General features: G+C 48.2%; 1 protein-coding gene across 2 annotated transcripts in view; it reads right to left on the minus strand.

The window, feature by feature from the left end:
• Nucleotides 1-3,009: 3,009 nt before the first annotated feature.
• The window catches only part of AK8 (adenylate kinase 8), a 91,899-nt gene continuing 71,464 nt past the window's right edge, over nt 3,010-23,444 (minus strand). For both annotated transcript variants that reach the window (XM_075324395.1, XM_075324393.1), the window contains 2 exons: nt 4,326-4,406; nt 3,010-4,247 (listed from right to left, as the gene is read on the minus strand). In XM_075324395.1, coding sequence (XP_075180510.1) covers nt 3,992-4,247; nt 4,326-4,406 — 337 coding nt within the window. In that variant the 3' untranslated portion in view covers nt 3,010-3,991. The remainder of the gene's footprint in view (nt 4,248-4,325; nt 4,407-23,444) is intronic.

Raw genomic sequence — 23,444 nt, forward strand, 5'->3', positions numbered from 1 at the left:
TCTCTTACTGGTCCCAGCTATGATCAGTGGCTCCATCTTGCCTGCATTGTCTGCCTCCTGTTGTTGCTGTGCATCCCTCCATGCTTTACACTGCAGCTCATCCCTTACTGGTCCCAGCTATGATCAGTGACTCCATCTTGCCTGCATTGTCTGCCTCCTGTTGTTGCTGTGCATCCCTCCATGCTTTACACTGCAGCTCATCCCTTACTGGTCCCAGCTATGATCAGTGACTCCATCTTGCCTGCATTGTCTGCCTCCTGTTGTTGCTGTGCATCTCTCCATGCTTTACACTGCAGCTCATCTCTTACTGGTCCCAGCTATGATCAGTGACTCCATCTTGCCTGCATCATCTGCCTCCTGTTGTTGCTGTGCATCCCTCCATGCTTTACACTGCAGCTCATCTCTTACTGGTCCCAGCTATGATCAGTGGCTCCATCTTGCCTGCATTGTCTGCCTCCTGTTGTCGCTGTGCATCTCTCCATGCTTTACACTGCAGCTCATCCCTTACTGGTCCCAGCTATGATCAGTGACTCCATCTTGCCTGCATCATCTGCCTCCTGTTGTTGCTGTGCATCTCTCCATGCTTTACACTGCAGCTCATCCCTTACTGGTCCCAGCTATGATCAGTGACTCCATCTTGCCTGCATCATCTGCCTCCTGTTGTTGCTGTGCATCTCTCCATGCTTTACACTGCAGCTCATCTCTTACTGGTCCCAGCTATGATCAGTGACTCCATCTTGCCTGCATCACCTGCCTCCTGTTGTTGCTGTGCATCCCTCCATGCTTTACACTGCAGCTCATCTCTTACTGGTCCCAGCTATGATCAGTGACTCCATCTTGCCTGCATCATCTGCCTCCTGTTGTTGCTGTGCATCCCTCCATGCTTTACACTGCAGCTCATCTCTTACTGGTCCCAGCTATGATCAGTGACTCCATCTTGCCTGCATAATCTGCCTCCTGTTGTTGCTGTGCATCTCTCCATGCTTTACACTGCAGCTCATCTCTTACTGGTCCCAGCTATGATCAGTGACTCCATCTTGCCTGCATCACCTGCCTCCTGTTGTTGCTGTGCATCCCTCCATGCTTTACACTGCAGCTCATCTCTTACTGGTCCCAGCTATGATCAGTGACTCCATCTTGCCTGCATTGTCTGCCTCCTGTTGTCGCTGTGCATCCCTCCATGCTTTACACTGCAGCTCATCCCTTACTGGTCCCAGCTATGATCAGTGGCTCCATCTTGCCTGCATTGTCTGCCTCCTGTTGTCGCTGTGCATCCCTCCATGCTTTACACTGCAGCTCATCTCTTACTGGTCCCAGCTATGATCAGTGACTCCATCTTGCCTGCATTGTCTGCCTCCTGTTGTTGCTGTGCATCCCTCCATGCTTTACACTGCAGCTCATCTCTTACTGGTCCCAGCTATGATCAGTGGCTCCATCTTGCCTGCATCATCTGCCTCCTGTTGTTGCTGTGCATCCCTCCATGCTTTACACTGCAGCTCATCTCTTACTGGTCCCAGCTATGATCAGTGACTCCATCTTGCCTGCATTGTCTGCCTCCTGTTGTTGCTGTGCATCCCTCCATGCTTTACACTGCAGCTCATCTCTTACTGGTCCCAGCTATGATCAGTGACTCCATCTTGCCTGCATTGTCTGCCTCCTGTTGTTGCTGTGCATCCCTCCATGCTTTACACTGCAGCTCATCCCTTACTGGTCCCAGCTATGATCAGTGACTCCATCTTGCCTGCATTGTCTGCCTCCTGTTGTTGCTGTGCATCCCTCCATGCTTTACACTGCAGCCTGTGCCCCTGTATCTGATCATCCAGGCGGAGCAGCGAGCGCCTTTGTTAGTGGTAATTAAATGAATGGCGATTGATCGTGGCGCTGCGCAGGGAGCGTAGAACAAGTGTATTTGCATGTTCTGCTCTCGCGCTCGCTGCTCAGGCCGGACCTGCGACAGCCCCGGCGGGAGGCGACCCCTGACCGCAGACTACGAGCGGAGCGCTTCCCTATGCATGTGAATGAGCCGCCCCTCCCCCGCACGTATCCACCGCGCCACTCAAGGGGAACTAATATAATGGTGTAGAGAGCGCAGGACGCGGCACAGAATATTAATCAGCGGCATAAGGGAGGCGGCGGACCCTTCTCTCCAGCTACAGGTACTAACTAGACAACTACTGCTCGCTGGTGTCAGCCAGTGCCAAGCCAGCAGATACTGAAGGGACACAGACCCCCGTAGGTAAATACAATCCAGGGGTCAGAAGGCTGTATCGCCATCCAACCATCGCAACAACGGAACCAGGAGTCAGAAAATACATATATAATAAGCTGCTGTATCTAAGTCTGCCATGTGGTATCGTTTGCTGAGCAGTGTATCTAATCCTCTCCTGTGTGATACTGTCTGCTGAGCTGTGTATCTAATCCTCTCCTGTGTGATACTGTCTGCTGAGCCGTGTATCTAATCCTATCCTGTGTGATACTGTCTGCTGAGCTGTGTATCTAATCCTATCCTTTGTGATACTGTCTGCTGAGCCGTGTATCTAATCCTCTCCTGTGTGATACTGTCTGCTGAGTTGTGTATCTAATCCTCTCCTGTGTGATATTGTCTGCTGAGCCGTGTATCTAATCCTATCCTGTGTGATACTATCTGCTGAGCTGTGTATCTAATCCTCTCCTGTGATACTGTCTGCTGAGCTGTGTATCTAATCCTATCCTGTGATACTGTCTGCTGAGCCGTGTATCTAATCCTCTCCTGTGTGATACTGTCTGCTGAGCCGTGTATCTAATCCTATCCTGTGTGATACTCTGCTGTATCTAATCCAGAAAGGATTGTATCTAATCCAGTAATGATTGCTACTATATCATATCTGACCTGAGCTGCTGGCCGGTGTATCTAAGCTGAAGAGCCCTGTGGATTAGATACAGAGTATTGTCCCCGTCCCAATGAGATCAGGTTTTTACATTTCCCTGAGCGCAGGGATTCCCGGGGTGTAATAAAATGATGACAGAGCGGACAGTTCACCTTTTTATTTAATTCTGCTGCCAGGCTCAGAGCGTGCGGGTTTTGGAGCGAGCAGGAGCTTGTGTGATTGTGTCCGCTCCGTGAGGGATGATGCCCAGCTGCTGATGTAGGAGGGCGGTGCGGTGTGTGCTGAGAGCCATCAGGGAGAGGCCTGTACCGCGGATGGGGGGGGGGGGGGGCGGCTCTGCGGATGGTGTGTGCCGGTGTGTGCTGAGTCATCAGGCAGAGGCCGGCTCCTCGGGGGTGCGTTGTGGACGGTGTGTGCTGAGGGTCATCAGGCAGAGGCCGGCTCCTCGGGGGCGCGCTGTGGACGGTGTGTGAGGGTTATCAGGCAGAGGCCGGCTCCTCGGGGGCGTGTTGTGGACGGTGTGTGAGGGTCATCAGGCAGAGGCCGGCTCCTCGGGGGCGTGTTGTGGACGGTGTGTGCTGAGGGTCATCAGGCAGAGGCCGGCTCCTCGGGGGCGTGTTGTGGACGGTGTGTGCTGAGGGTCATCAGGCAGAGGCCGGCTCCTCGGGGGCGCGCTGTGGACGGTGTGTGAGGGTTATCAGGCAGAGGCCAGCTCCTCGGGGGCGTGTTGTGGACGGTGTGTGAGGGTTATCAGGCAGAGGCCGGCTCCTCGGGGGCGTGTTGTGGATGGTGTGTGAGGGTTATTAGGCAGAGGCCGGCTCCTCGGGGGCGTGTTGTGGATGGTGTGTGAGGGTTATCAGGCAGAGGCCAGCTCCTCGGGGGCGTGTTGTGGACGGTGTGTGAGGGTTATCAGGCAGAGGCCAGCTCCTCGGGGGCGTGTTGTGGACGGTGTGTGAGGGTTATCAGGCAGAGGCCGGCTCCTCGGGGGCGTGTTGTGGACGGTGTGTGAGGGTTATCAGGCAGAGGCCGGCTCCTCGGGGGCGTGTTGTAGATGGTGTGTGAGGGTTATTAGGCAGAGGCCGGCTCCTCGGGGGCGTGTTGTAGATGGTGTGTGCTGTGGGTTATCAGGCAGAGGCCGGCTCCTCGGGGGGGCGCTGTGGACGGGGTCTGATGACGCAGCTCTCGATGAACTCGCAGACAGTGTGCGGGTCTTGATCCGCGTTCACGTGGATGACGTCTTGATAAAACTCCTCCAGATCGTCGGCCCCCGCGTGATACGTGTCTAGCCTCGCCTGCACCTTCTGCTCCGCGTCCCCCGGCCTCTGCTGCAGACGCTCGTGCACCTCCACGCGGGGGGCCGGCCTGTACAGGCTGTGATACCTGGGAGGCGAGAGAACACAAATCCATCACGTCCCCTAATCCGGCATCTGATAATCCGGCCGCAGTCTGGGAACCCACCTCTCCCCCGAGACGGGATCGGTCGTACGTAGAGACAGGCGCTCTATGGCCACGTCGTCCGGGATGTCCAGGAAGAAGATCCTGCCGGGAGGGAGAGCGGGCGACAGGTCAGAAAATGGGCAAAGGACTGTCCGCTAATCCAGACTATCCGATAATCCAGCAACTCACATGTACTATATACACATATAGTGGGTGTTATTGTGCTGATCCGCTGAGCTGCTGCTTAATTTCTGTTTGTGAGAATCTCTGCTTGCTGTTAGTGAGTGGAAATGAAAACCCCTCCTGCTCAAACACCTGGTGGGTTTGTTACACTGTGTCAGGCCAGGATAGAAGATATAATATCGCTGATGCCGCCGTGTTGCCTTCGCTGATACATTGTAACAAACGCAGCTCTGTGTGCCAGGCTGATTCACAATGGGATTAATATGCTGCGTATTATCAATGAACGCTTCCATTCACTGACAGCAATGGAAGGATTAGACTGTGACTGTATGGGCCCTTTAAATGTAGACGGGTGGGATAACAAGGGTGGGTGCTCGGGGGTCACTGGCCGTGCTGGGGGTCTATGCAGATCTTCCCGAGCTCTCGAGGATAGGAGTAGTAGCAGGATCTGATTGCAATATACACTAGCTGATGGGTGGGTGCAATCCGCTGGTCGGACCCCCAAGACCTGATATCGACCCCCTACACTTTCAGAACAATCTTCGATATAACACATTAAAGCAGAAATCACATTGATGGTGTACACGGTGGGCTGCGTTACATCTGCGCCCCCCCCCCCAATCTGACGTAAAAATAAAAAAACTCATCCAAAATTATCGCACCCATAAATAAAAGAATAAAAAAATAGAAAAAAAATCTCATTTAAAATAAAGATTTTCCACCCTGCAAAAATAAATTAAAAAAACAACAAACTCATCCAAAATTGTCGCACCCATAAAAAAAAAAAAAAACTCACCCAGAATTAAGATTTTTCCACCCGGTAAAAAAATTTAAAAAAATTGTTGGACCCATAGAATAAAAAAAAAAAGTAAAACACCATCCAGAATTAACCACCCCGCAAAAAAAAAAAAAATATATGAATCTCATCCAGAATTGTCGCACTCATAAAAAAAATAAAAAACATCTCATCCAGAATAAAGATTCTCCACCCAGTAAAAAAAAAAAAAAATTAAAGTAAAAAAATAAAAAAACTTATCAAGTTGTCACACCCATAAAAAAATATAAATAAACCCTGTAAAAAACCTCATCCAAAATTGTTTCACCCATAAAAATAAAAAAAACTCATCCAGAATTGGTTTTCCACCCACAAAAAATAAAAAAAACTCCAGAATTGTCGCACCCATAAAATGAATAAAAAATCTCAACCAGAATGATGTTGCACCCATAAAAAATAAAGAAAAAAAACTCATCCAGAATTAAGATTTTCCACCTTGCAAAAAAAATAAAAATGAAAAAAAAATCTTTAGACTTGTCGTACCCATGAAAAATGAAGAAAATAATAAAAATCTCATCCTGAGTTAAGATTTTCCACCCCGCAAAGAAAAAAAATGTAAAAAAAGTCATCCAAAATTGTCGCACCCATAAAAAAATATAAAAACTCATCCAGAATTATATTGCACCCATAAAAAATAAAAAAAACCATCCAGAATTGTTGCACCCATAAAAAAATAAAAAAAATCTCATCCAGAATTATATTGCGCCCATAAAAAATAAAAAAAAAAAACATCCAGAATTATGTTGCACCTATAAAAAAATTAAAATAAGAAAAACATCTTAAAAAATAAATAAATAATAATTCTGGATGTTTTTTTTATTTTTTTTTTTTTCTGGGTGCGACATAATTCTGGATTTTTTTTTTTTTTGTTGTCGCGCCCATAAAAAAATATCATCCAGCATTAAGATGTCCCAACCTGTAAAAAAAAACAAAAAAAAAAAAAAACTCCGTAACCGCAGCGACAATCTTATGAATGTGATTTAAAAATTAAAAAAAAAAGGGAAAAACTTCCTGAATGTTTAATGCGGGATTGTCAGAAAACAGAAATAATAATGACCATCCTGAGCGATTAGAATTAATATTAATGCGGCGCGTAATGAAATATTCATGGGGACAGAGTGGGGAGGAATCGGGGGCGGCGGTGGCGGAGGATCGGTTTTTTTTTTGGGGGGGGGTGGGGGGGGGTAATAGAACGGGATTTAATGTACATCGCGCCCTGTTTACTGCCTGGCTTGATGTTTAGCGATAGTTTGACAGGCCGCGGCGGGAAGCTGTCACTCATCCTTTGAATCCGCGGACGGGGGCGACCGGCTGCCGGTGACAGCGCGCAGATGTAAAAAAAATAAAATAAATAAATAATAATAAAAAAAAAATAAAATCCTCCCCCTTTTTTTTTTTCTAAATTTTCCTTTTCCCTCATTTCATCGCCCGGGGCTGACAGTGCGAGCGCGCTCCTTCCATCTCCCCTTCCATCAGCTGAAATTAAGGAATTAATGAGCGCGATATCGACTTTACCGCGGCCCGAGGAATGTTTACGACTTATTAAATTATAATGCGGCCGGCTGTATAATTTATCAGCCAATTAAAGGAAGTGTTAGTTGATTTGATGGAATGAGGACCTACAAAATGCATTTAACTAATAGAGAACTGTGGCTTCCTTGCCACGGGCTCCGCGCGTCTTGGATTACGCGGCTAATTGCTTGACTTTATGGCGCTGTCACCGATAGCCATGCATATTTCATCGCCTCCAAATACTTCAATTGTGCGTCTTCGTGTTGCTGCTGTAATATGTAGAAGCTCGGCCAAACTTCGGTGTAGTTAAAGTGCTCGTCCCACAAAGGGCCGTCTGCTGCCGGGAGGGGGGGGAGCCCGGGGGGCCGAGGCCTCGCACCGAGACCTCCCACCTGCATTATACCGCAGGGGTAACACAAAGCCGCAGTGTTAAATGTCACCAGGCAATTACATGATTAAAAGGCAGCGGCAGAACACAGTCTTTTGTCTTACATCGCACTGACACTCGCTGCCCGAGAGATGGGGGGAGACGGCCGGAGACTTACACAGGATCAATTATTTACCCCCAGAAACAGGTCAAGCAGCATTAATAGGCACAGTATGGAAGTACAAAATACCGCCCCTATGTACAAGATTATAACTGCTATAATACTGCCCCTATGTACAAGAATATAACTACTATAATACTGCCCCCTATGTACAAGAATATAACTACTATAATACTGCCCCCTATGTACAAGAATATAACTGCTATAATACTGCCCCCATGTACAAGAATATAACTACTAGAATACTGCCCCCATGTACAAGAATATATCTACTATAATACTGCCCCCATGTACAAGAATATAACTACTATAATACTGCCCCTATGTACAAGAATATAACTACTATAATACTGCCCCTATGTACAAGAATATAACTACTATAATACTGCCCCTATATACAAGAATATAACTACTATAATACTGCTCCCTATGTACAAGAATATAACTACTATAATACTGATCCTATATACAAGAATATAACTACTATAATACTGCTCCTATGTACAAGAATATAACTACTATAATACTGCCCCTATGTACAAGAATATAACTACTATAATACTGCCCCCTATATACAAGAATATAACTACTATAATACTGCCCCTATGTACAAGAATATAACTACTATAATACTGCCCCTATATACAAGAATATAACTACTATAATACTGCCCCCTATGTACAAGAATATAACTACTATAATACTGCCCCTATATACAAGAATATAACTACTATAATACTGCCCCTATGTATAAGAATATAACTACTATAATACTGCCCCCAATATACTGGAATATAACTACTATAATGCTGCCCCTATGTACAAGAATATAACTACTATAATACTGCCCCCATGTACAAGAATATAACTACTATAATACTGCCCCCAATATACTGGAATATAACTACTATAATGCTGCTCCTATGTACAAGAATATAACTACTATAATACTGATCCTATATACAAGAATATAACTACTATAATACTGCTCCTATGTACAAGAATACAACTACTATAATACTACCCCTATGTACAAGAATATAACTACTATAATACTGCCCCTATGTACAAGAATATAACTACTATAATACTGCCCCCTATATACAAGAATATAACTACTATAATACTGCCCCTATGTACAAGAATATAACTACTATAATACTACTCCTATATACAAGAATATAACTACTATAATACTGCCCCTATATACAAGAATATCACTACTATAATACTGCCCCTATGTACAAGAATATACTATAATACTGCCCCTATGTACAAGAATATAACTACTATAATACTGCTCCTATGTACAAGAATATAACTACTATAATACTGCCCCATATGTACAAGAATATAACTACTATAATACTGCCCCTGTGTACAAGAATATAACTACTATAATACTGCCCCCTATATACAAGAATATAACTACTATAATACTACCCCTGTGTACAAGAATATAACTACTATAATACTGCCCCCTATGTACAAGAATATAACTACTATAATACTGCCCCTATGTACAAGAATATAACTACTATAATACTGCTCCTATGTACAAGAATATAACTACTATAATACTGCCCCCTATATTAAAGAATATAACTACTATAATACTGCCCCCCTATGTACAAGAATATAACTACTATAATACTGCCCCTATGTACAAGAATATAACTACTATAATACTGCCCCTATGTACAAGAATATAACTACTATAATACTGCCCCCTATATACAAGAATATAACTACTATAATACTGCCCCCCTATGTACAAGAATATAACTACTATAATACTGCCCCCTATGTACAAGAATATAACTACTATAATACTGCCCCCTATATACAAGAATATAACTACTATAATACTACTCCTATATACAAGAATATAACTACTATAATACTGCCCCTATGTACAAGAATATACTATAATACTGCCCCTATGTACAAGAATATAACTACTATAATACTACTCCTATATACAAGAATATAACTACTATAATACTGCCCCTATGTACAAGAATATACTATAATACTGCCCCTATGTACAAGAATATACTATAATACTGCCCCTATGTACAAGAATATAACTACTATAATACTGCTCCTATGTACAAGAATATAACTACTATAATACTGCTCCTATGTACAATAATATAACTTCTATAATACTGCCTCCTATGTACAAGAATATAACTACTATAATACTGCTCCTATGTACAAGAATATAACTACTATAATACTGCCCCTATGTACAAGAATATAACTACTATAATACTGCCCCCTATGTACAAGAATATAACTACTATAATACTGCCCCCTATATACAAGAATATAACTACTATAATACTACTCCTATATACAAGAATATAACTACTATAATACTGCCCCTATGTACAAAAATATACTATAATACTGCCCCTATGTACAAGAATATAACTACTATAATACTACTCCTATATACAAGAATATAACTACTATAATACTGCCCCTATGTACAAGAATATACTATAATACTGCCCCTATGTACAAGAATATAACTACTATAATACTGCCCCTATATACAAGAATATAACTACTATAATACTGCTCCTATGTACAAGAATATAACTACTATAATACTGCTCCTATGTACAAGAATATAACTTCTATAATACTGCCTCCTATGTACAAGAATATAACTACTATAATACTGCTCCTATGTACAAGAATATAACTACTATAATACTGCCCCTGTGTACAAGAATATAACTACTATAATACTGCCCCCTATATTAAAGAATATAACTACTATAATACTGCCCCCCTATGTACAAGAATATAACTACTATAATACTGCCCCTATGTACAAGAATATAACTACTATAATACTGCCCCTATGTACAAGAATATAACTACTATAATACTGCCCCCTATATACAAGAATATAACTACTATAATACTGCCCCCCTATGTACAAGAATATAACTACTATAATACTGCCCCCTATGTACAAGAATATAACTACTATAATACTGCCCCTATGTACAAGAATATAACTACTATAATACTGCCCCTATGTACAAGAATATAACTACTATAATACTGCCCCCTATGTACAAGACTATAACTACTATAATACTGCCCCTATGTACAAGAATATAACTACTATAATACTGCCCTCTATGTACAAGAATATAACTGCTATAATACTGCCCCTATGTACAAGAATATAACTACTCTAATACTGCCTCCTATGTACAAGAATATAACTACTATAATACTGCCCCCTATATACAAGAATATAACTACTATAATACTGCCCCCTATGTACAAGAATATAACTACTATAATACTGCCCCCTATATACAAGAATATAACTACTATAATACTGCCCCCTATATACAGGAATATAACTGCTATACTGTGGGCTGAGTTTAGTGTTCGGCGTTCTCGCTGTGGCGGTGGGTTTTTCTCGGGATCTCGGTGGAAGATGAGACCTGTTTGCATCAGGAATAGATTGACAAGTTGCGGCTCGTCCTTTGGCCGCTCGCTAACAGCTGCTCGCCCCTCGGCGCAGTAAGAGTAGATTAGGAGCGTCTGTCCCTTTATAATTAATTACCGGCTACAATTAGCACAGTTATCTCAGCTTTCATTCGGAGCAGATAGCGGGGGGCTCGGGGGGTGCACTATAGAGCGCTGTGACACGGCGGGTAACGAGATAGCCGTTAATTAATAAGAACTGTCAGGTGAACGGTCTCGTCTCCCGTCATCGCTATCCTTTCCGTAATGAAATCCCGCTATCTGTCCCTGCGTCCGCCCTGGAGCTACGAAGTCAATTAGCCTAATGCTATGCAAATGAGCCGGGTCCCCTCGTTATTAGCTGCGAGCCGGCGATCGTTAATAGTGTAATTGGCCCTTCAGCGGGGTAATTAGACATGACTTTTTCCATTACACTTACAAGCCTAATTATTGTGGATGGGAGCGAGGGGACGTCTCCTGGTGATCTACACCGCGAGGGGCAGCCGGCTGCCGCAAATATAGACACAACTCCGGGGTCACGCCACCGGGGAAATATAAGCCCCTCGCTGGAAATCCTGCCGTGCCGGGACGGGCGGAGCACCGGGGGGCGCTACAGGGACCACGGCACTCTCCAATAGTCCAGAATCCAGCGACAGCCTGGGACGAGAGGGGTCACAGCAGCACAGAGGATGTCAGGAGTAACCGGCCTCCACATGGGAGGATTCCTTTGATTTTTACTTTGGGTCGTCTAACAAGACGTTCCATGAAAGCAGCAACTCGTCCGGTGATAAGAGGCAGGAAGGACGACCTGGACAAACGGCTGAGCTCCGGACAGCCGGGGTGGAGCAAGGCACCTATAGATCAGCAATGACCGCAGGCAGCAATATGGCAGCTGGGGCAGAGAGGTGGAGACCGGCAGGCGGCAATATGGCAGCTGGGGCAGAGAGGTGGAGATCGGCAGGCGGCAATATGGCAGCTGGGGCAGAGAGGTGGAGACCGGCAGGCGGCAATATGGCAGCTGGGGCAGAGAGGTGGAGATCGGCAGGCGGCAATATGGCAGCTGGGGCAGAGAGGTGGAGACCGGCAGGCGGCAATATGGCAGCCGGGGGCGGAGAGGTGGAGACCGGCAGGCGGCAATATGGCAGCCGGGGGCGGAGAGGTGGAGACCGGCAGGCGGCAATATGGCAGCCGGGAGTGGAGAGGTGGAGACCAGCATCTTATAGACCAGTGATACCAGCAGCCGGCGGTGGAGAGGTGGATACCAGCATCCTATAGACCAGCAATAACCGCAGGCGGCAATATGACAGCTGGGGGCGGAGAGGTGGATACCGGCAGGCGGCAATATGGCAGCCGGGGGCGGAGAGGTGGAGACCGGCAGGCGGCAATATGGCAGCCGGGGGCGGAGAGGTGGAGACCGGCAGGCGGCAATATGGCAGCCGGGGGCGGAGAGGTGGAGACCGGCAGGCGGCAATATGGCAGCCGGGAGTGGAGAGGTGGAGACCAGCATCTTATAGACCAGTGATACCAGCAGTCGGGGGCGGAGATGTGGAGACCAGCATCCTATAGATCAGCAATAACTACAAGCGGAAATATGGCAGCCGGGGGCGGAGAGGTGGAAACCGGCACCCTATAGACCAGTGATACCAGCAGGCGGCAATATAGCAGCCGGGGGCGGAGAGGTGGAAACCAGCACCCTATAGACCAGTGATACCAGCAGGCGGCAATATAGCAGCCGGGGGCGGAGAGGTGGAAACCGGCACCCTATAGACCAGTGATACCAGCAGGCGGCAATATAGCAGCCGGGGGCGGAGAGGTGGAAACCAGCACCCTATAGACCAGTGATACCAGCAGGCGGCAATATGGCAGCCGGGGGCGGAGAGGTGGAGACCGGCAGGCGGCAATATGGCAGCCGGGGGTGGAGAGGTGGAAACCGGCACCCTATAGACCAGTGATACCAGCAGGCGGCAACATGGCAGCCCGGGGCGGAGAGGTGGAAACCGGCAGGCGGCAATATGGCAGCCGGGGGTGGAGAGGTGGAGACCAGCATCTTATAGACCAGTGATACCAGCAGCCGGCGGCGGAGAGGTGGATACCAGCAATAGCCGCAGGCGGCAATATGGCAGCCAGGGGCAGAGAGGTGGATACCGGCATCCTATAGACCAGCAATAACCGCAGGCGGCAATATGGCAGCCGGCGGCGGAGAGGTGGATACCAGCAATAACCGCAGGCGGCAATATGGCAGCCGGGGGCGGAGAGGTGGATACCTGCACCCTATAGACCAGTGATACCAGCAGGCGGTAATATGGCAGCCGGGGGCGGAGAGGTGGATACCGGCATCCTATAGACCAGCAATAACCGCAGGCGGCAATATGGCAGCCGGGGGCGGAGAGTTGGATACCGGCATCCTATAAAACAATAACTGCAGGTGGCAATATGGCAGCCGGGGGCGGAGAGAGGTGGAAACCGGCACCCTATAGACCAGTGATACCAGCAGGCGGTAATATGGCAGCCGGGGGCGGAAAGGTGGAAACTGGCACCCTATAGACCAGTGATACCAGCAGGCGGCAATATGGCAGCTGGGGGCGGAGAGGTGGAGACCGGCAGGCGGCAATATGGCAGCAGGGGGTGGAGAGGTGGAGACCAGCATCTTATAGACCAGTGATACCAGCAGCCGGCGGCGGAGAGGTGGATACCAGCATCCTATAGACCAGCAATGACCGCAGGCGGCAATATGGCAGCCGGGGGCGGAGAGAGGTGGAAACCGGCACCCTATAGACCAGTGATACCAGCAGGCGGCAATATGGCAGCCGGGGGCGGAGAGGTGGAAACCGGCAGGCAACAATATGGCAGCCAGGGTCGGCATGGTGGAGACCGGCATCCTATAGACCAGCGATACTGGCAAGTGACAATATGGCAGCCAGGGATGGCGCGGTGCAGACCAGCACCCTATAGACCAGCCCATCCTATAGACCAGCAATACCGGCAGGCGACAATATGGCAGCCAGGGACGGCACGGTGTAAACAGGCAGGTGACAATATGGCAGCCAGGGACGGCGCGGTGGAAACAGGCAGGTGACAATATGGCAGCCAGGGACGGCACGGTGTAAACAGGCAGGTGACAATGTGGCAGCCAGGGACGGCACGGTGTAAACAGGCAGGTGACAATGTGGCAGCCAGGGACGGCACGGTGTAAACAGGCAGGTGACAATATGGCAGCCAGGGACGGCGCGGTGGAAACAGGCAGGTGACAATATGGCAGCCAGGGACGGCACGGTGTAAACAGGCAGGTGACAATATGGCAGCCAGGGACGGCACGGTGTAAACAGGCAGGTGACAATGTGGCAGCCAGGGACGGCGCGGTGGAAACAGGCAGGTGACAATGTGGCAGCCAGGGACGGCGCGGTGGAAACAGGCAGGTGACAATATGGCAGCTTGGATGGTGCGGTGGAGACCAGCAATACCAGCAGGCGTCAATGGCAGCCTGGGACGGCACGGTAGAGACCAGCACCAATACACCAGTGATTCTGGCAAGCAACAATATGGCAGCCAGGGACAGCGCGGTAGAGACCGGCATTTTATAGATTATTGATGCTGACAGGTAACAATATGGCAGCTCGGACGGCATGGTGGAGACTGGCACCGTATAGACCTGCGGTGTCGGCAGGTGACAATATGGCAGCCAGGGATGGCGTGGGGGAGACCGGCACCATGTAGACCAGCAATACCAACAGGCGACAATATGGTGGCCGGGGGCGGCACAGTGGAGACCGGCACCGTATAGACCAGCACATCCTATAGACCAGCGGTGCCCGCAGGTGACAATATGGCGGCTGTCGCTCGGCGCAGAGTTTCAGCTTTTCTAATGCGTCCAAACTTCAGAGTAATATGATGCCGGTCGTCAGTCACATCCCGCCGCCTCCGGCATCATCTCTCCGGAGAGCGCCTGCTAGATTATACATGACCATATAATCATGTGCGGTCGGGGGCACGGAATATGGAGGTTTAGCTTTATTTGCCCCAAGTCAAAGAAAAATTGCTCTATTTAAGTTTAGTGGCCCAGATTCCAGGAGGAGGACGAGAGCGGAGGCTCCGCTGGGGGACTACAGGTCCCAGAAGATGGAGTGCGGAGGCTCCGCTGGGGGACTACAGGTCCCAGAAGATGGAGTGCGGAGGCTCCGCTGGGGGACTACAGGTCCCAGCAGGCGGAGGATGGAGGGAAGAGGCTGCTGCGGGCGTGGTGCCTGACCAGAGCCTGGCACGGAGGTTTCCAGTCCAAAAGATTGCTTGTGCTAAGCTGGAGATACTGATCATAGCTGTGTCCTAATAAAGCAGAGCTGCAGTATAAAGCATGGGCAAACCAAAATGGCCCACGCAACTACAAGAAATCAATCTGAACGAGCAAAGCTGCAGTGTAAAGCAGAGCCACAGTCACAGCAACACAGCTAAACTGGAGTTACTGATCATAGCTGTGTCTAAAGGGAGTACAGCAGAAGTATAAAGCATGGGGGAAATCCTCTGAACATAGCCGTGTCCTAAGGGAGCACAGCAGAAGTATAAAGCATGGGGGAAATCCTCTGAACATACAGTTAGGTCCAGAAATATTTGGACAGTGACACAAGTTTTGTTATTTTAGCTGTTTACAAAAACATGTTCAGAAATACAATTCTATATATAATATGGGCTGAAAGTGCACACTCCCAGCTGCAATATGAGAGTTTTCACATCCAAATCGGAGAAAGGGATTAGGAATCATAGCTCTGTAATGCATAGCCTCCTCTTTTTCAAGGGACCAAAAGTAATTGGACAAGGGACTCTAAGGGCTGCAATTAACTCTGAAGGCGTCTCCCTCGTCAACCTGTAATCAATGAAGTAGTTAAAAGGTCTGGGGTTGATTACAGGTGTGTGGTTTTGCATTTGGAAGCTGTTGCTGTGACCAGACAACATGCGGTCTAAGGAACTCTCAATTGAGGTGAAGCAGAACATCCTGAGGCTGAAAAAAAAGAAAAAATCCATCAGAGAGATAGCAGACATGCTTGGAGTAGCAAAATCAACAGTCGGGTACATTCTGAGAAAAGAAGGGAATTTTGTTTACTTACCGTAAATTCCTTTTCTTCTAGCTCCAATTGGGAGACCCAGACAGTGGGTGTATAGCTACTGCCTCTGGAGGCCGCACAAAGAACTACACTTAAAAGTGTAAGGCCCCTCCCCTTCTGGCTATACACCCTCCCGTAGGAGTACGGATTCCTCAGTTTTAGTACCAAAGCAAGAAGGAGGAAAGCCAATAACAGTTTCAAAAACAAATTCAATCCGATAACAAGATCGGAGAACTTAAGAAACAACATGAACAACATGTGCACCCGAAAAACGAAACCCTAAGAACAAATAGGGCGGGTGCTGGGTCTCCCAATTGGAGCTAGAAGAAAAGGAATTTACGGTAAGTAAACAAAATTCCCTTCTTCTTTTTCGCTCCTAATTGGGAGACCCAGACAGTGGGACGTCCAAAAGCAGTCCCTGGGTGGGTAAAAAGATACCACATGAACGGGCTGTCAGACAGCCTCTTCCTACAGGTGGGCCACCGCCGCCTGAAGGACCTGTCTACCTAGGCTGGCATCTGCCGAAGCGTAGGTATGCACTTGATAGTGTTTGGTAAACGTGTGCAGACTCGACCAGGTAGCCGCCTGGCACACTTGCTGAGCCGTAGCCTGATGCCGCAATGCCCAGGACGCACCCACGGCTCTGGTAGAATGGGCCTTCAGTCCAGATGGAATCGGAAGCCCAGCAGAACGGTATGTGTGAAGAATTGGTTCCTTGATCCACCGCGCCAGGGTGGATTTGGAAGCTTGCGATCCCTTATGCTGACCAGCGACTAGGACAAAGAGCGCATCAGAACGGCGTAGAGACGCCGTGCGAGAAATGTAAATCCTGAGTGCTCTCACCAGGTCCAACAGATGTAAACCCTTTTCAAATTGGTGAACTGGATGCGGACACAAAGATGGCAAAGTGATATCCTGATTGAGCTATGCGTGCGTGTCTGACCTCCTGCGCACAAAGCTAAAACTGAGGAATCCGTACTCCTACGGGAGGGTGTATAGCCAGAAGGGGAGGGGCCTTACACTTTTAAGTGTAGTTCTTTGTGCGGCCTCCAGAGGCAGTAGCTATACACCCACTGTCTGGGTCTCCCAATTAGGAGCGAAAAAGAAAAGGAATTGACTGGTGAGCTTGGGAACTCAAAAAGGCCTGGGCGTCCACGGATGACAACAGTGGTGGATGATCGCCGCATACTTTCTTTGGTGAAGAAGAACCCGTTCACAACATCAACTGAAGTCCAGAACACTCTCAGTGAAGTAGGTGTATCTGTCTCTAAGTCACCAGTAAAGAGAAGACTCCATGAAAGTAAATACAAAGGGTTCACATCTAGATGCAAACCATTCATCAATTCCAAAAATAGACAGGCCAGAGTTACATTTGCTGAAAAACACCTCATGAAGCCAGCTCAGTTCTGGAAAAGTATTCTATGGACAGATGAGACCAAGATCAACCTGTACCAGAATGATGGGAAGAAAAAAGTTTGGAGAAGAAAGGGAACGGCACATGATCCAAGGCACACCACATCCTCTGTAAAACATGGTGGAGGCAACGTGATGGCATGGGCATGCATGGCTTTCAATGGCACTGGGTCACTTGTGTTTATTGATGACATAACAGCAGACAAGAGTAGCCGGATGAATTCTGAAGTGTACCGGGATATACTTTCAGCCCAGATTCAGCCAAATGCCGCAAAGTTGATCGGACGGCGCTTCATAGTACAGATGGACAATGACCCCAAGCATACAGCCAAAGCTACCCAGGAGTTCATGAGTGCAAAAAAGTGGAACATTCTGCAATGGCCAAGTCAATCACCAGATCTTAACCCAATTGAGCATGCATTTCACTTGCTCAAATCCAGACTTAAGACGGAAAGACCCACAAACAACAAGACCTGAAGGCTGCGGCTGTAAAGGCCTGGCAAAGCATTAAGCAGGAGGAAACCCAGCGTTTGGTGATGTCCATGGGTTCCAGACTTAAGGCAGTGATTGCCTCCAAAGGATTCGCAACAAAATATTGAAAATAAAAATATTTTGTTTGGGTTTGGTTTATTTGTCCAATTACTTTTGACCTCCTAAAATGTGGAGTGTTTGTAAAGAAATGTGACAATTCCTACAATTTCTATCAGATATTTTTGTTCAAACCTTCAAATTAAACGTTACAATCTGCACTTGAATTCTGTTGTAGAGGTTTCATTTCAAATCCAATGTGGTGGCATGCAGAGCCCAACTCGCCAAAATTGTGTCACTGTCCAAAGATTTCTGGACCTAACTGTAGCTGTGTCCTAAGGGAGCACAGCAGAAGTATAAAGCATGGGGGAAATCCTCTGATCATAGCCGTGTCCTAATAAGATATAAGCAGTTCGGAGGGGGAGTATGGACGGTCACCTAGCGGTGATGGAACCACAAGTCCTAGCAGGGCTAGTGTATTATGCTGGGACTTGTAGTGTGTCTTTCTGAGTGGCAGTTGGGGTGATGAGATGACATTGGCGCTCCTGTGACCTCTCCGGACCGGCCGTGTGTTGCGGTCCCCCCGCTCTGATGACGGCCCCCCGCACCCCCCGGGGCCCCGCACGCCGCGCGCTGGAAAACATTTATTCTACTTTGTCAATAGCAATTTCCAGGGTAAATATGTCTTGTGTCTGCGCCTGAGCCGGGAAATGGGGTTATTAACAGCGCAGCCGCCGCTGCAGCTCTGGAGAGAGACGTCTGATACCAGACCGCCCCCCGCAGAAGCCCCGGGCACAGGCACGCCATGCTGGGACTTGTAGTGCACCCACTCATTCCTGGACCATAACTATGTGCGGTCGCACAGATGGATGTGAGGTCCTGGGTGCGGCGGCTCCTGGTCAGATTAGTAGATGTGTAATTATGGCAGTGCCCAATGCAGGGCGGGGACCTCCAGCCCACCAGGCCTGCACAATGCCCCTCATACACCGGCACAGCAAAGAGAAACGCTGAGATCCGACCGGACCACCCAGTCACCAGCGCCAACGCGTTTCACCCAGAGGGCCTTAATCATTGTACTTACACAGTGCCCATATAATAGTACGACACAGTGCCCGTATAATAGTACCACACAGTGCCCGTATAATAGTACCACACAGTGCCCGTATAGTGTAATAGTACCACACAGTGCCCATATAATAGTACCACACAGTGACCGTATAGTGTAATAGTACCATAGAGTGCCCATATAGTGTAATAGTACCACAAAGTGCCCGCATAATAGTACCACACAGTGCCCATATAATAGTACCCACATAGTGTAATAGTACCACACAGTGCCTGTATAATAGTACCACACAGTGCCCATATAATAGTACTACACAGTGCCAGTATAATCGTACCACACAGTGACCGTATAGTGTAATAGTACCATACAGTGCCCGTATAATAGTACCACACAGTGCCCGTATAGTGTAATAGTACCACAAAGTGCCCGTATAATAGTACCACACAGTGACTGTATAGTGTAATAGTACCACAAAGTGCCCGTATAATAGTACCACACAGTGACTGTATAGTGTAATAGTACCATACAGTGCCCATATAGTGTAATAGTACCACAAAGTGCCCGTATAATAGTACCACACAGTGCCCATATAATAGTGCCCACATAGTGTAATAGTACCACACAGTGCCTGTATAGTGTAATAGTACCACACAGTGCCTGTATAATAGTACCACACAGTGCCCGTATAATAGTACCACACAGTGCCCACGTAGTGTAATAGTACCACACAGTGCCCACGTAGTGTAATAGTACCACACAGTGCCTGTATAGTGTAATAGTACCACACAGTGACCGTATAATAGTACCACACAGTGCCCATATAATAGTACCACACCGTGCCTGTATAGTGTAATAGTACCACAAAGTGCCCGTATAATTGTACCACACAGTGCCCATATAATAGTGCCCACATAGTGTAATAGTACCACACAGTGCCTGTATAGTGTAATAGTACCATACAGTGCCTGTATAATAGTACCACACAGTGCCTGTATAATAGTACCACACAGTGCCTGTATAGTGTAATAGTACCACACAGTGCCTGTATAATAGTACCACACAGTGCCTGTATAGTGTAATAGTACCACACAGTGCCTGTATAATAGTACCACACAGTGCCTGTATAGTGTAATAGTACCACACAGTGCCTGTATAGTGTAATAGTACCACACAGTGCCTGTATAGTGTAATAGTACCACACAGTGCCTGTATAGTGTAATAGTACCACAGAGTGCCTGTATAGTGTAATAGTACCACACAGTGCCTGTATAATAGTACCACACAGTGCCTGTATAATAGTACCACACAGTGCCTGTATAATAGTACCACACAGTGCCCATATAATAGTACCACACAGTGCCCATATAATAGTACCACACAGTGCCCATATAATAGTACCACACAGTGCCTGTATAATAGTACCACACAGTGCCCATATAATAGTGCCCACATAGTGTAATAGTACCACACAGTGCCCGTATAATAGTACCACCCAGTGCCCGTATGATATAATGGCAGCACACCGTGGTCCCGGTCCCAGCATGTCGCACATGTCCCCAGGCGGTTTGGCGGTGGCCGTATTCGGGGTCTGGCGGCCGCTCTCACCGCATCCTATAATACGTTATTGATTTTCTGATTAACCCCTTCCCTGCCCAGAACCAACTAATTCCAGAAATCAATATAGTTTATTCGGGGCGGGGGCCTGGCTGTACTGACAGCTCCTGAGCCGGGTCTCGGCGGCGGCGTCTGCACACGCGGGTGGTGATGATGGCGCCCACCGAAGGACGCGCGGTTCAAAGGTAGCGCTCATCTTCCACGGACTCGCGGCTTCAAAAGTAATTGCTTCTGGTCTCCGGTGAGAGCGGCTGCAAACCGAGCAACAGACTCTCATAAACTAAGCTTTAACCCCGGCGGGGGCGGCGCTGACCCGCTGTTGTCTCCTCCAGATGGAATTCGGCAGCGCGCTCGAGCGCGAGGGCTTCAAAGCGCGGGCGGCGTCTCCTCCGCGGATGGAAATGCTACGAGGTCAGAGGAGAGCGCTCGGCTGGAATGGAGAACGCCGGCGGCCGGCTTCATTTTCTGGCGGGTTGGAGCTTTTTACTTTTCGGAGATTGCGGCGGCGGCCGGTGACGCCGCGGAGGACGCGTTCCCCATCAGCGCGGTTTAATGCCTCGACCTTTACGGGAATTGCACTGCAATCCCCATTCCAGCTCCGTGGCACCGCCGCATTGACGGGAAGCAGGGGACGCGGATGAGCCCGGTGCACCGCCAGCGCCATTCTATAGGGGCCTCATTTTGGGGAGGTTTGCGGCCTCCTATGACAGTCTTTAAGGGGCTTCATTGCTTGGCGCCATCCAATAAGCATCGATGGGTTCAGGCCATAGTCTAAAGTGTCCAGGAGCCATGGGGGGGCTTCATGAAAGGACCCCCCCAGCTGTCTAAGAGTGTGCTTGCCTCCAAAAATGCCCTTTCTACCGCCACGTCAGTAACAAAAAAAACCCAAAACTCCCGTAATGACTGCAAAAATGCAAAGAGGCATCACTAGAGCACCAAGAGGTCTGTGGTTACTAAGTGGTTAAACTCAGAAAATGCCACCTGTGGAAAACTGCTGATTTTTCCTTGCTCCATGCTTTACACTGCAGCTCAGATTTAACAGAAAATCCAGGCGGGAAAATTTCCCCGATGCTCAGTCTAACCCTGCGCTGATAACAGAGAGCAATAGCCTGACATCCACTGCATTCTATAGCCCTGCGGGTGGTGGGTACTTTTCCTGCCCTGATAACAGAGAGCAATAGCTTGACATCCGCTGCATGCTATAGCCCTGCAGGTGGCTGATAACAGAGAGCAATAACCTGAAGTCCATTGCATGCTATAGCCCTGCAGGTGGCTGATAATAGAGAGCAATAGCCTGATGTCCACTGCATGCTATAGCCCTGCAGGTGGCTGATAATAGAGAGCAATAGCCTGATGTCCACTGCATGCTATAGCCCTGCAGGTGGCTGATAACAGAGAGCAATAGCCTGGCGTCTACTGCATGTTCTAGCCCTGCAGGTGGTGGGTCCTTTTCCTGCAATAATAACTGAGAGCAATAACCAGACATCCACTACATGCTATAACCCTGCAGGTGGTGGGTCTTTTTACTGTGCTGATAACAGAGAGCAATAGCCTGACTTCCACTACATGCTATAACCCTACAGGTGGTGGGTCGTTTTACTGCGCTGATAACAGAGCAATAGCCTGACTTCCACTGCATGCTATAGCACTGCAGGTGGCTGATAAAGAGCAATAGCCTGATGTCCACTGCATGCTATAGCCCTGCAGGTGGCTGATAACAGAGAGTAATAGCCTGATGTCCACTGCATGCTATAGAACTGCAGGTGGCCGATAACAGAGAGCAATAGCCGGATGTCCACTGCATGCCATAGCCCTGCAGGTGGCTGATAACAGAGAGCAATAACCTGATGTCCATTGCATGCTATAGCCCTGCAAGGTAGCTGATAACAGAGAGCAATAGCATGACGTCCACTGCATACTATAGCCCTGCAGGTGGTGGGTCCTGTTCCTGCGCTGATAACAGAGTGCAATAGCCTGACTTCCACTGCATGCGATAGCCCTGCAGGTGGCTGATAACAGAGAGCAACAGCCTGACTTCCACTGCATGCTATAGCCCTGCAGGTGGCCGATAACAGAGAGCAATGGTCGGATGTCCACTGCATGCTATAGCCCTGCAGGTGGTGGGTCCTGTTCCTGCGCTGATAACAGAGTGCAATAGCCTGAGTCCATTGCATGCTATAACCCTACAGGTGGTGGGTCGTTTTACTGCGCTGATAACAGAGAGCAATAGCCTGATGTCCACTGCATGCTATAGCCCTGCAGGTGGCTGATAACAGAGAGTAATAGCCTGATGTCCACTGCATGCTATAGAACTGCAGGTGGCCGATAACAGAGAGCAATAGCCGGATGTCCACTGCATGCTATAGCCCTGCAGGTGGCTGATAACAGAGAGCAATAACCTGATGTCCATTGCATGCTATAGCCCTGCAGGTGGCTGATAACAGAGAGCAATAGCCTGACCTCCACTGCATGCTTTAGCCCTGCAAGGTAGCTGATAACAGAGAGCAATAGCATGACGTCCACTGCATACTATAGCCCTGCAGGTGGTGGGTCTTGTTCCTGCGCTGATAACAGAGTGCAATAGCCTGAGTCCATTGCATGCTATAACCCTACAGGTGGTGGGTCGTTTTACTGCGCTGATAACAGAGAGCAATAGCCTGACTTCCACTGCATGCTATAGCACTGCAGGTGGCTGATAACAGAGAGCAATAGCCTGACTTCCACTGCATGATATAGCCTGCATGCAGGGTCCGATTGTAATTATGCTAATATATGCATATAAACAGCCGTATTAATGAGCCGGCGTCCGCGGTCGGCTCGGTAACCAGCACGATTGTTAATTATCCG

Source organism: Anomaloglossus baeobatrachus, chromosome 9 (genome assembly GCF_048569485.1).
Source record: "Anomaloglossus baeobatrachus isolate aAnoBae1 chromosome 9, aAnoBae1.hap1, whole genome shotgun sequence".
Lineage (NCBI taxonomy): Eukaryota > Metazoa > Chordata > Amphibia > Anura > Aromobatidae > Anomaloglossus > Anomaloglossus baeobatrachus.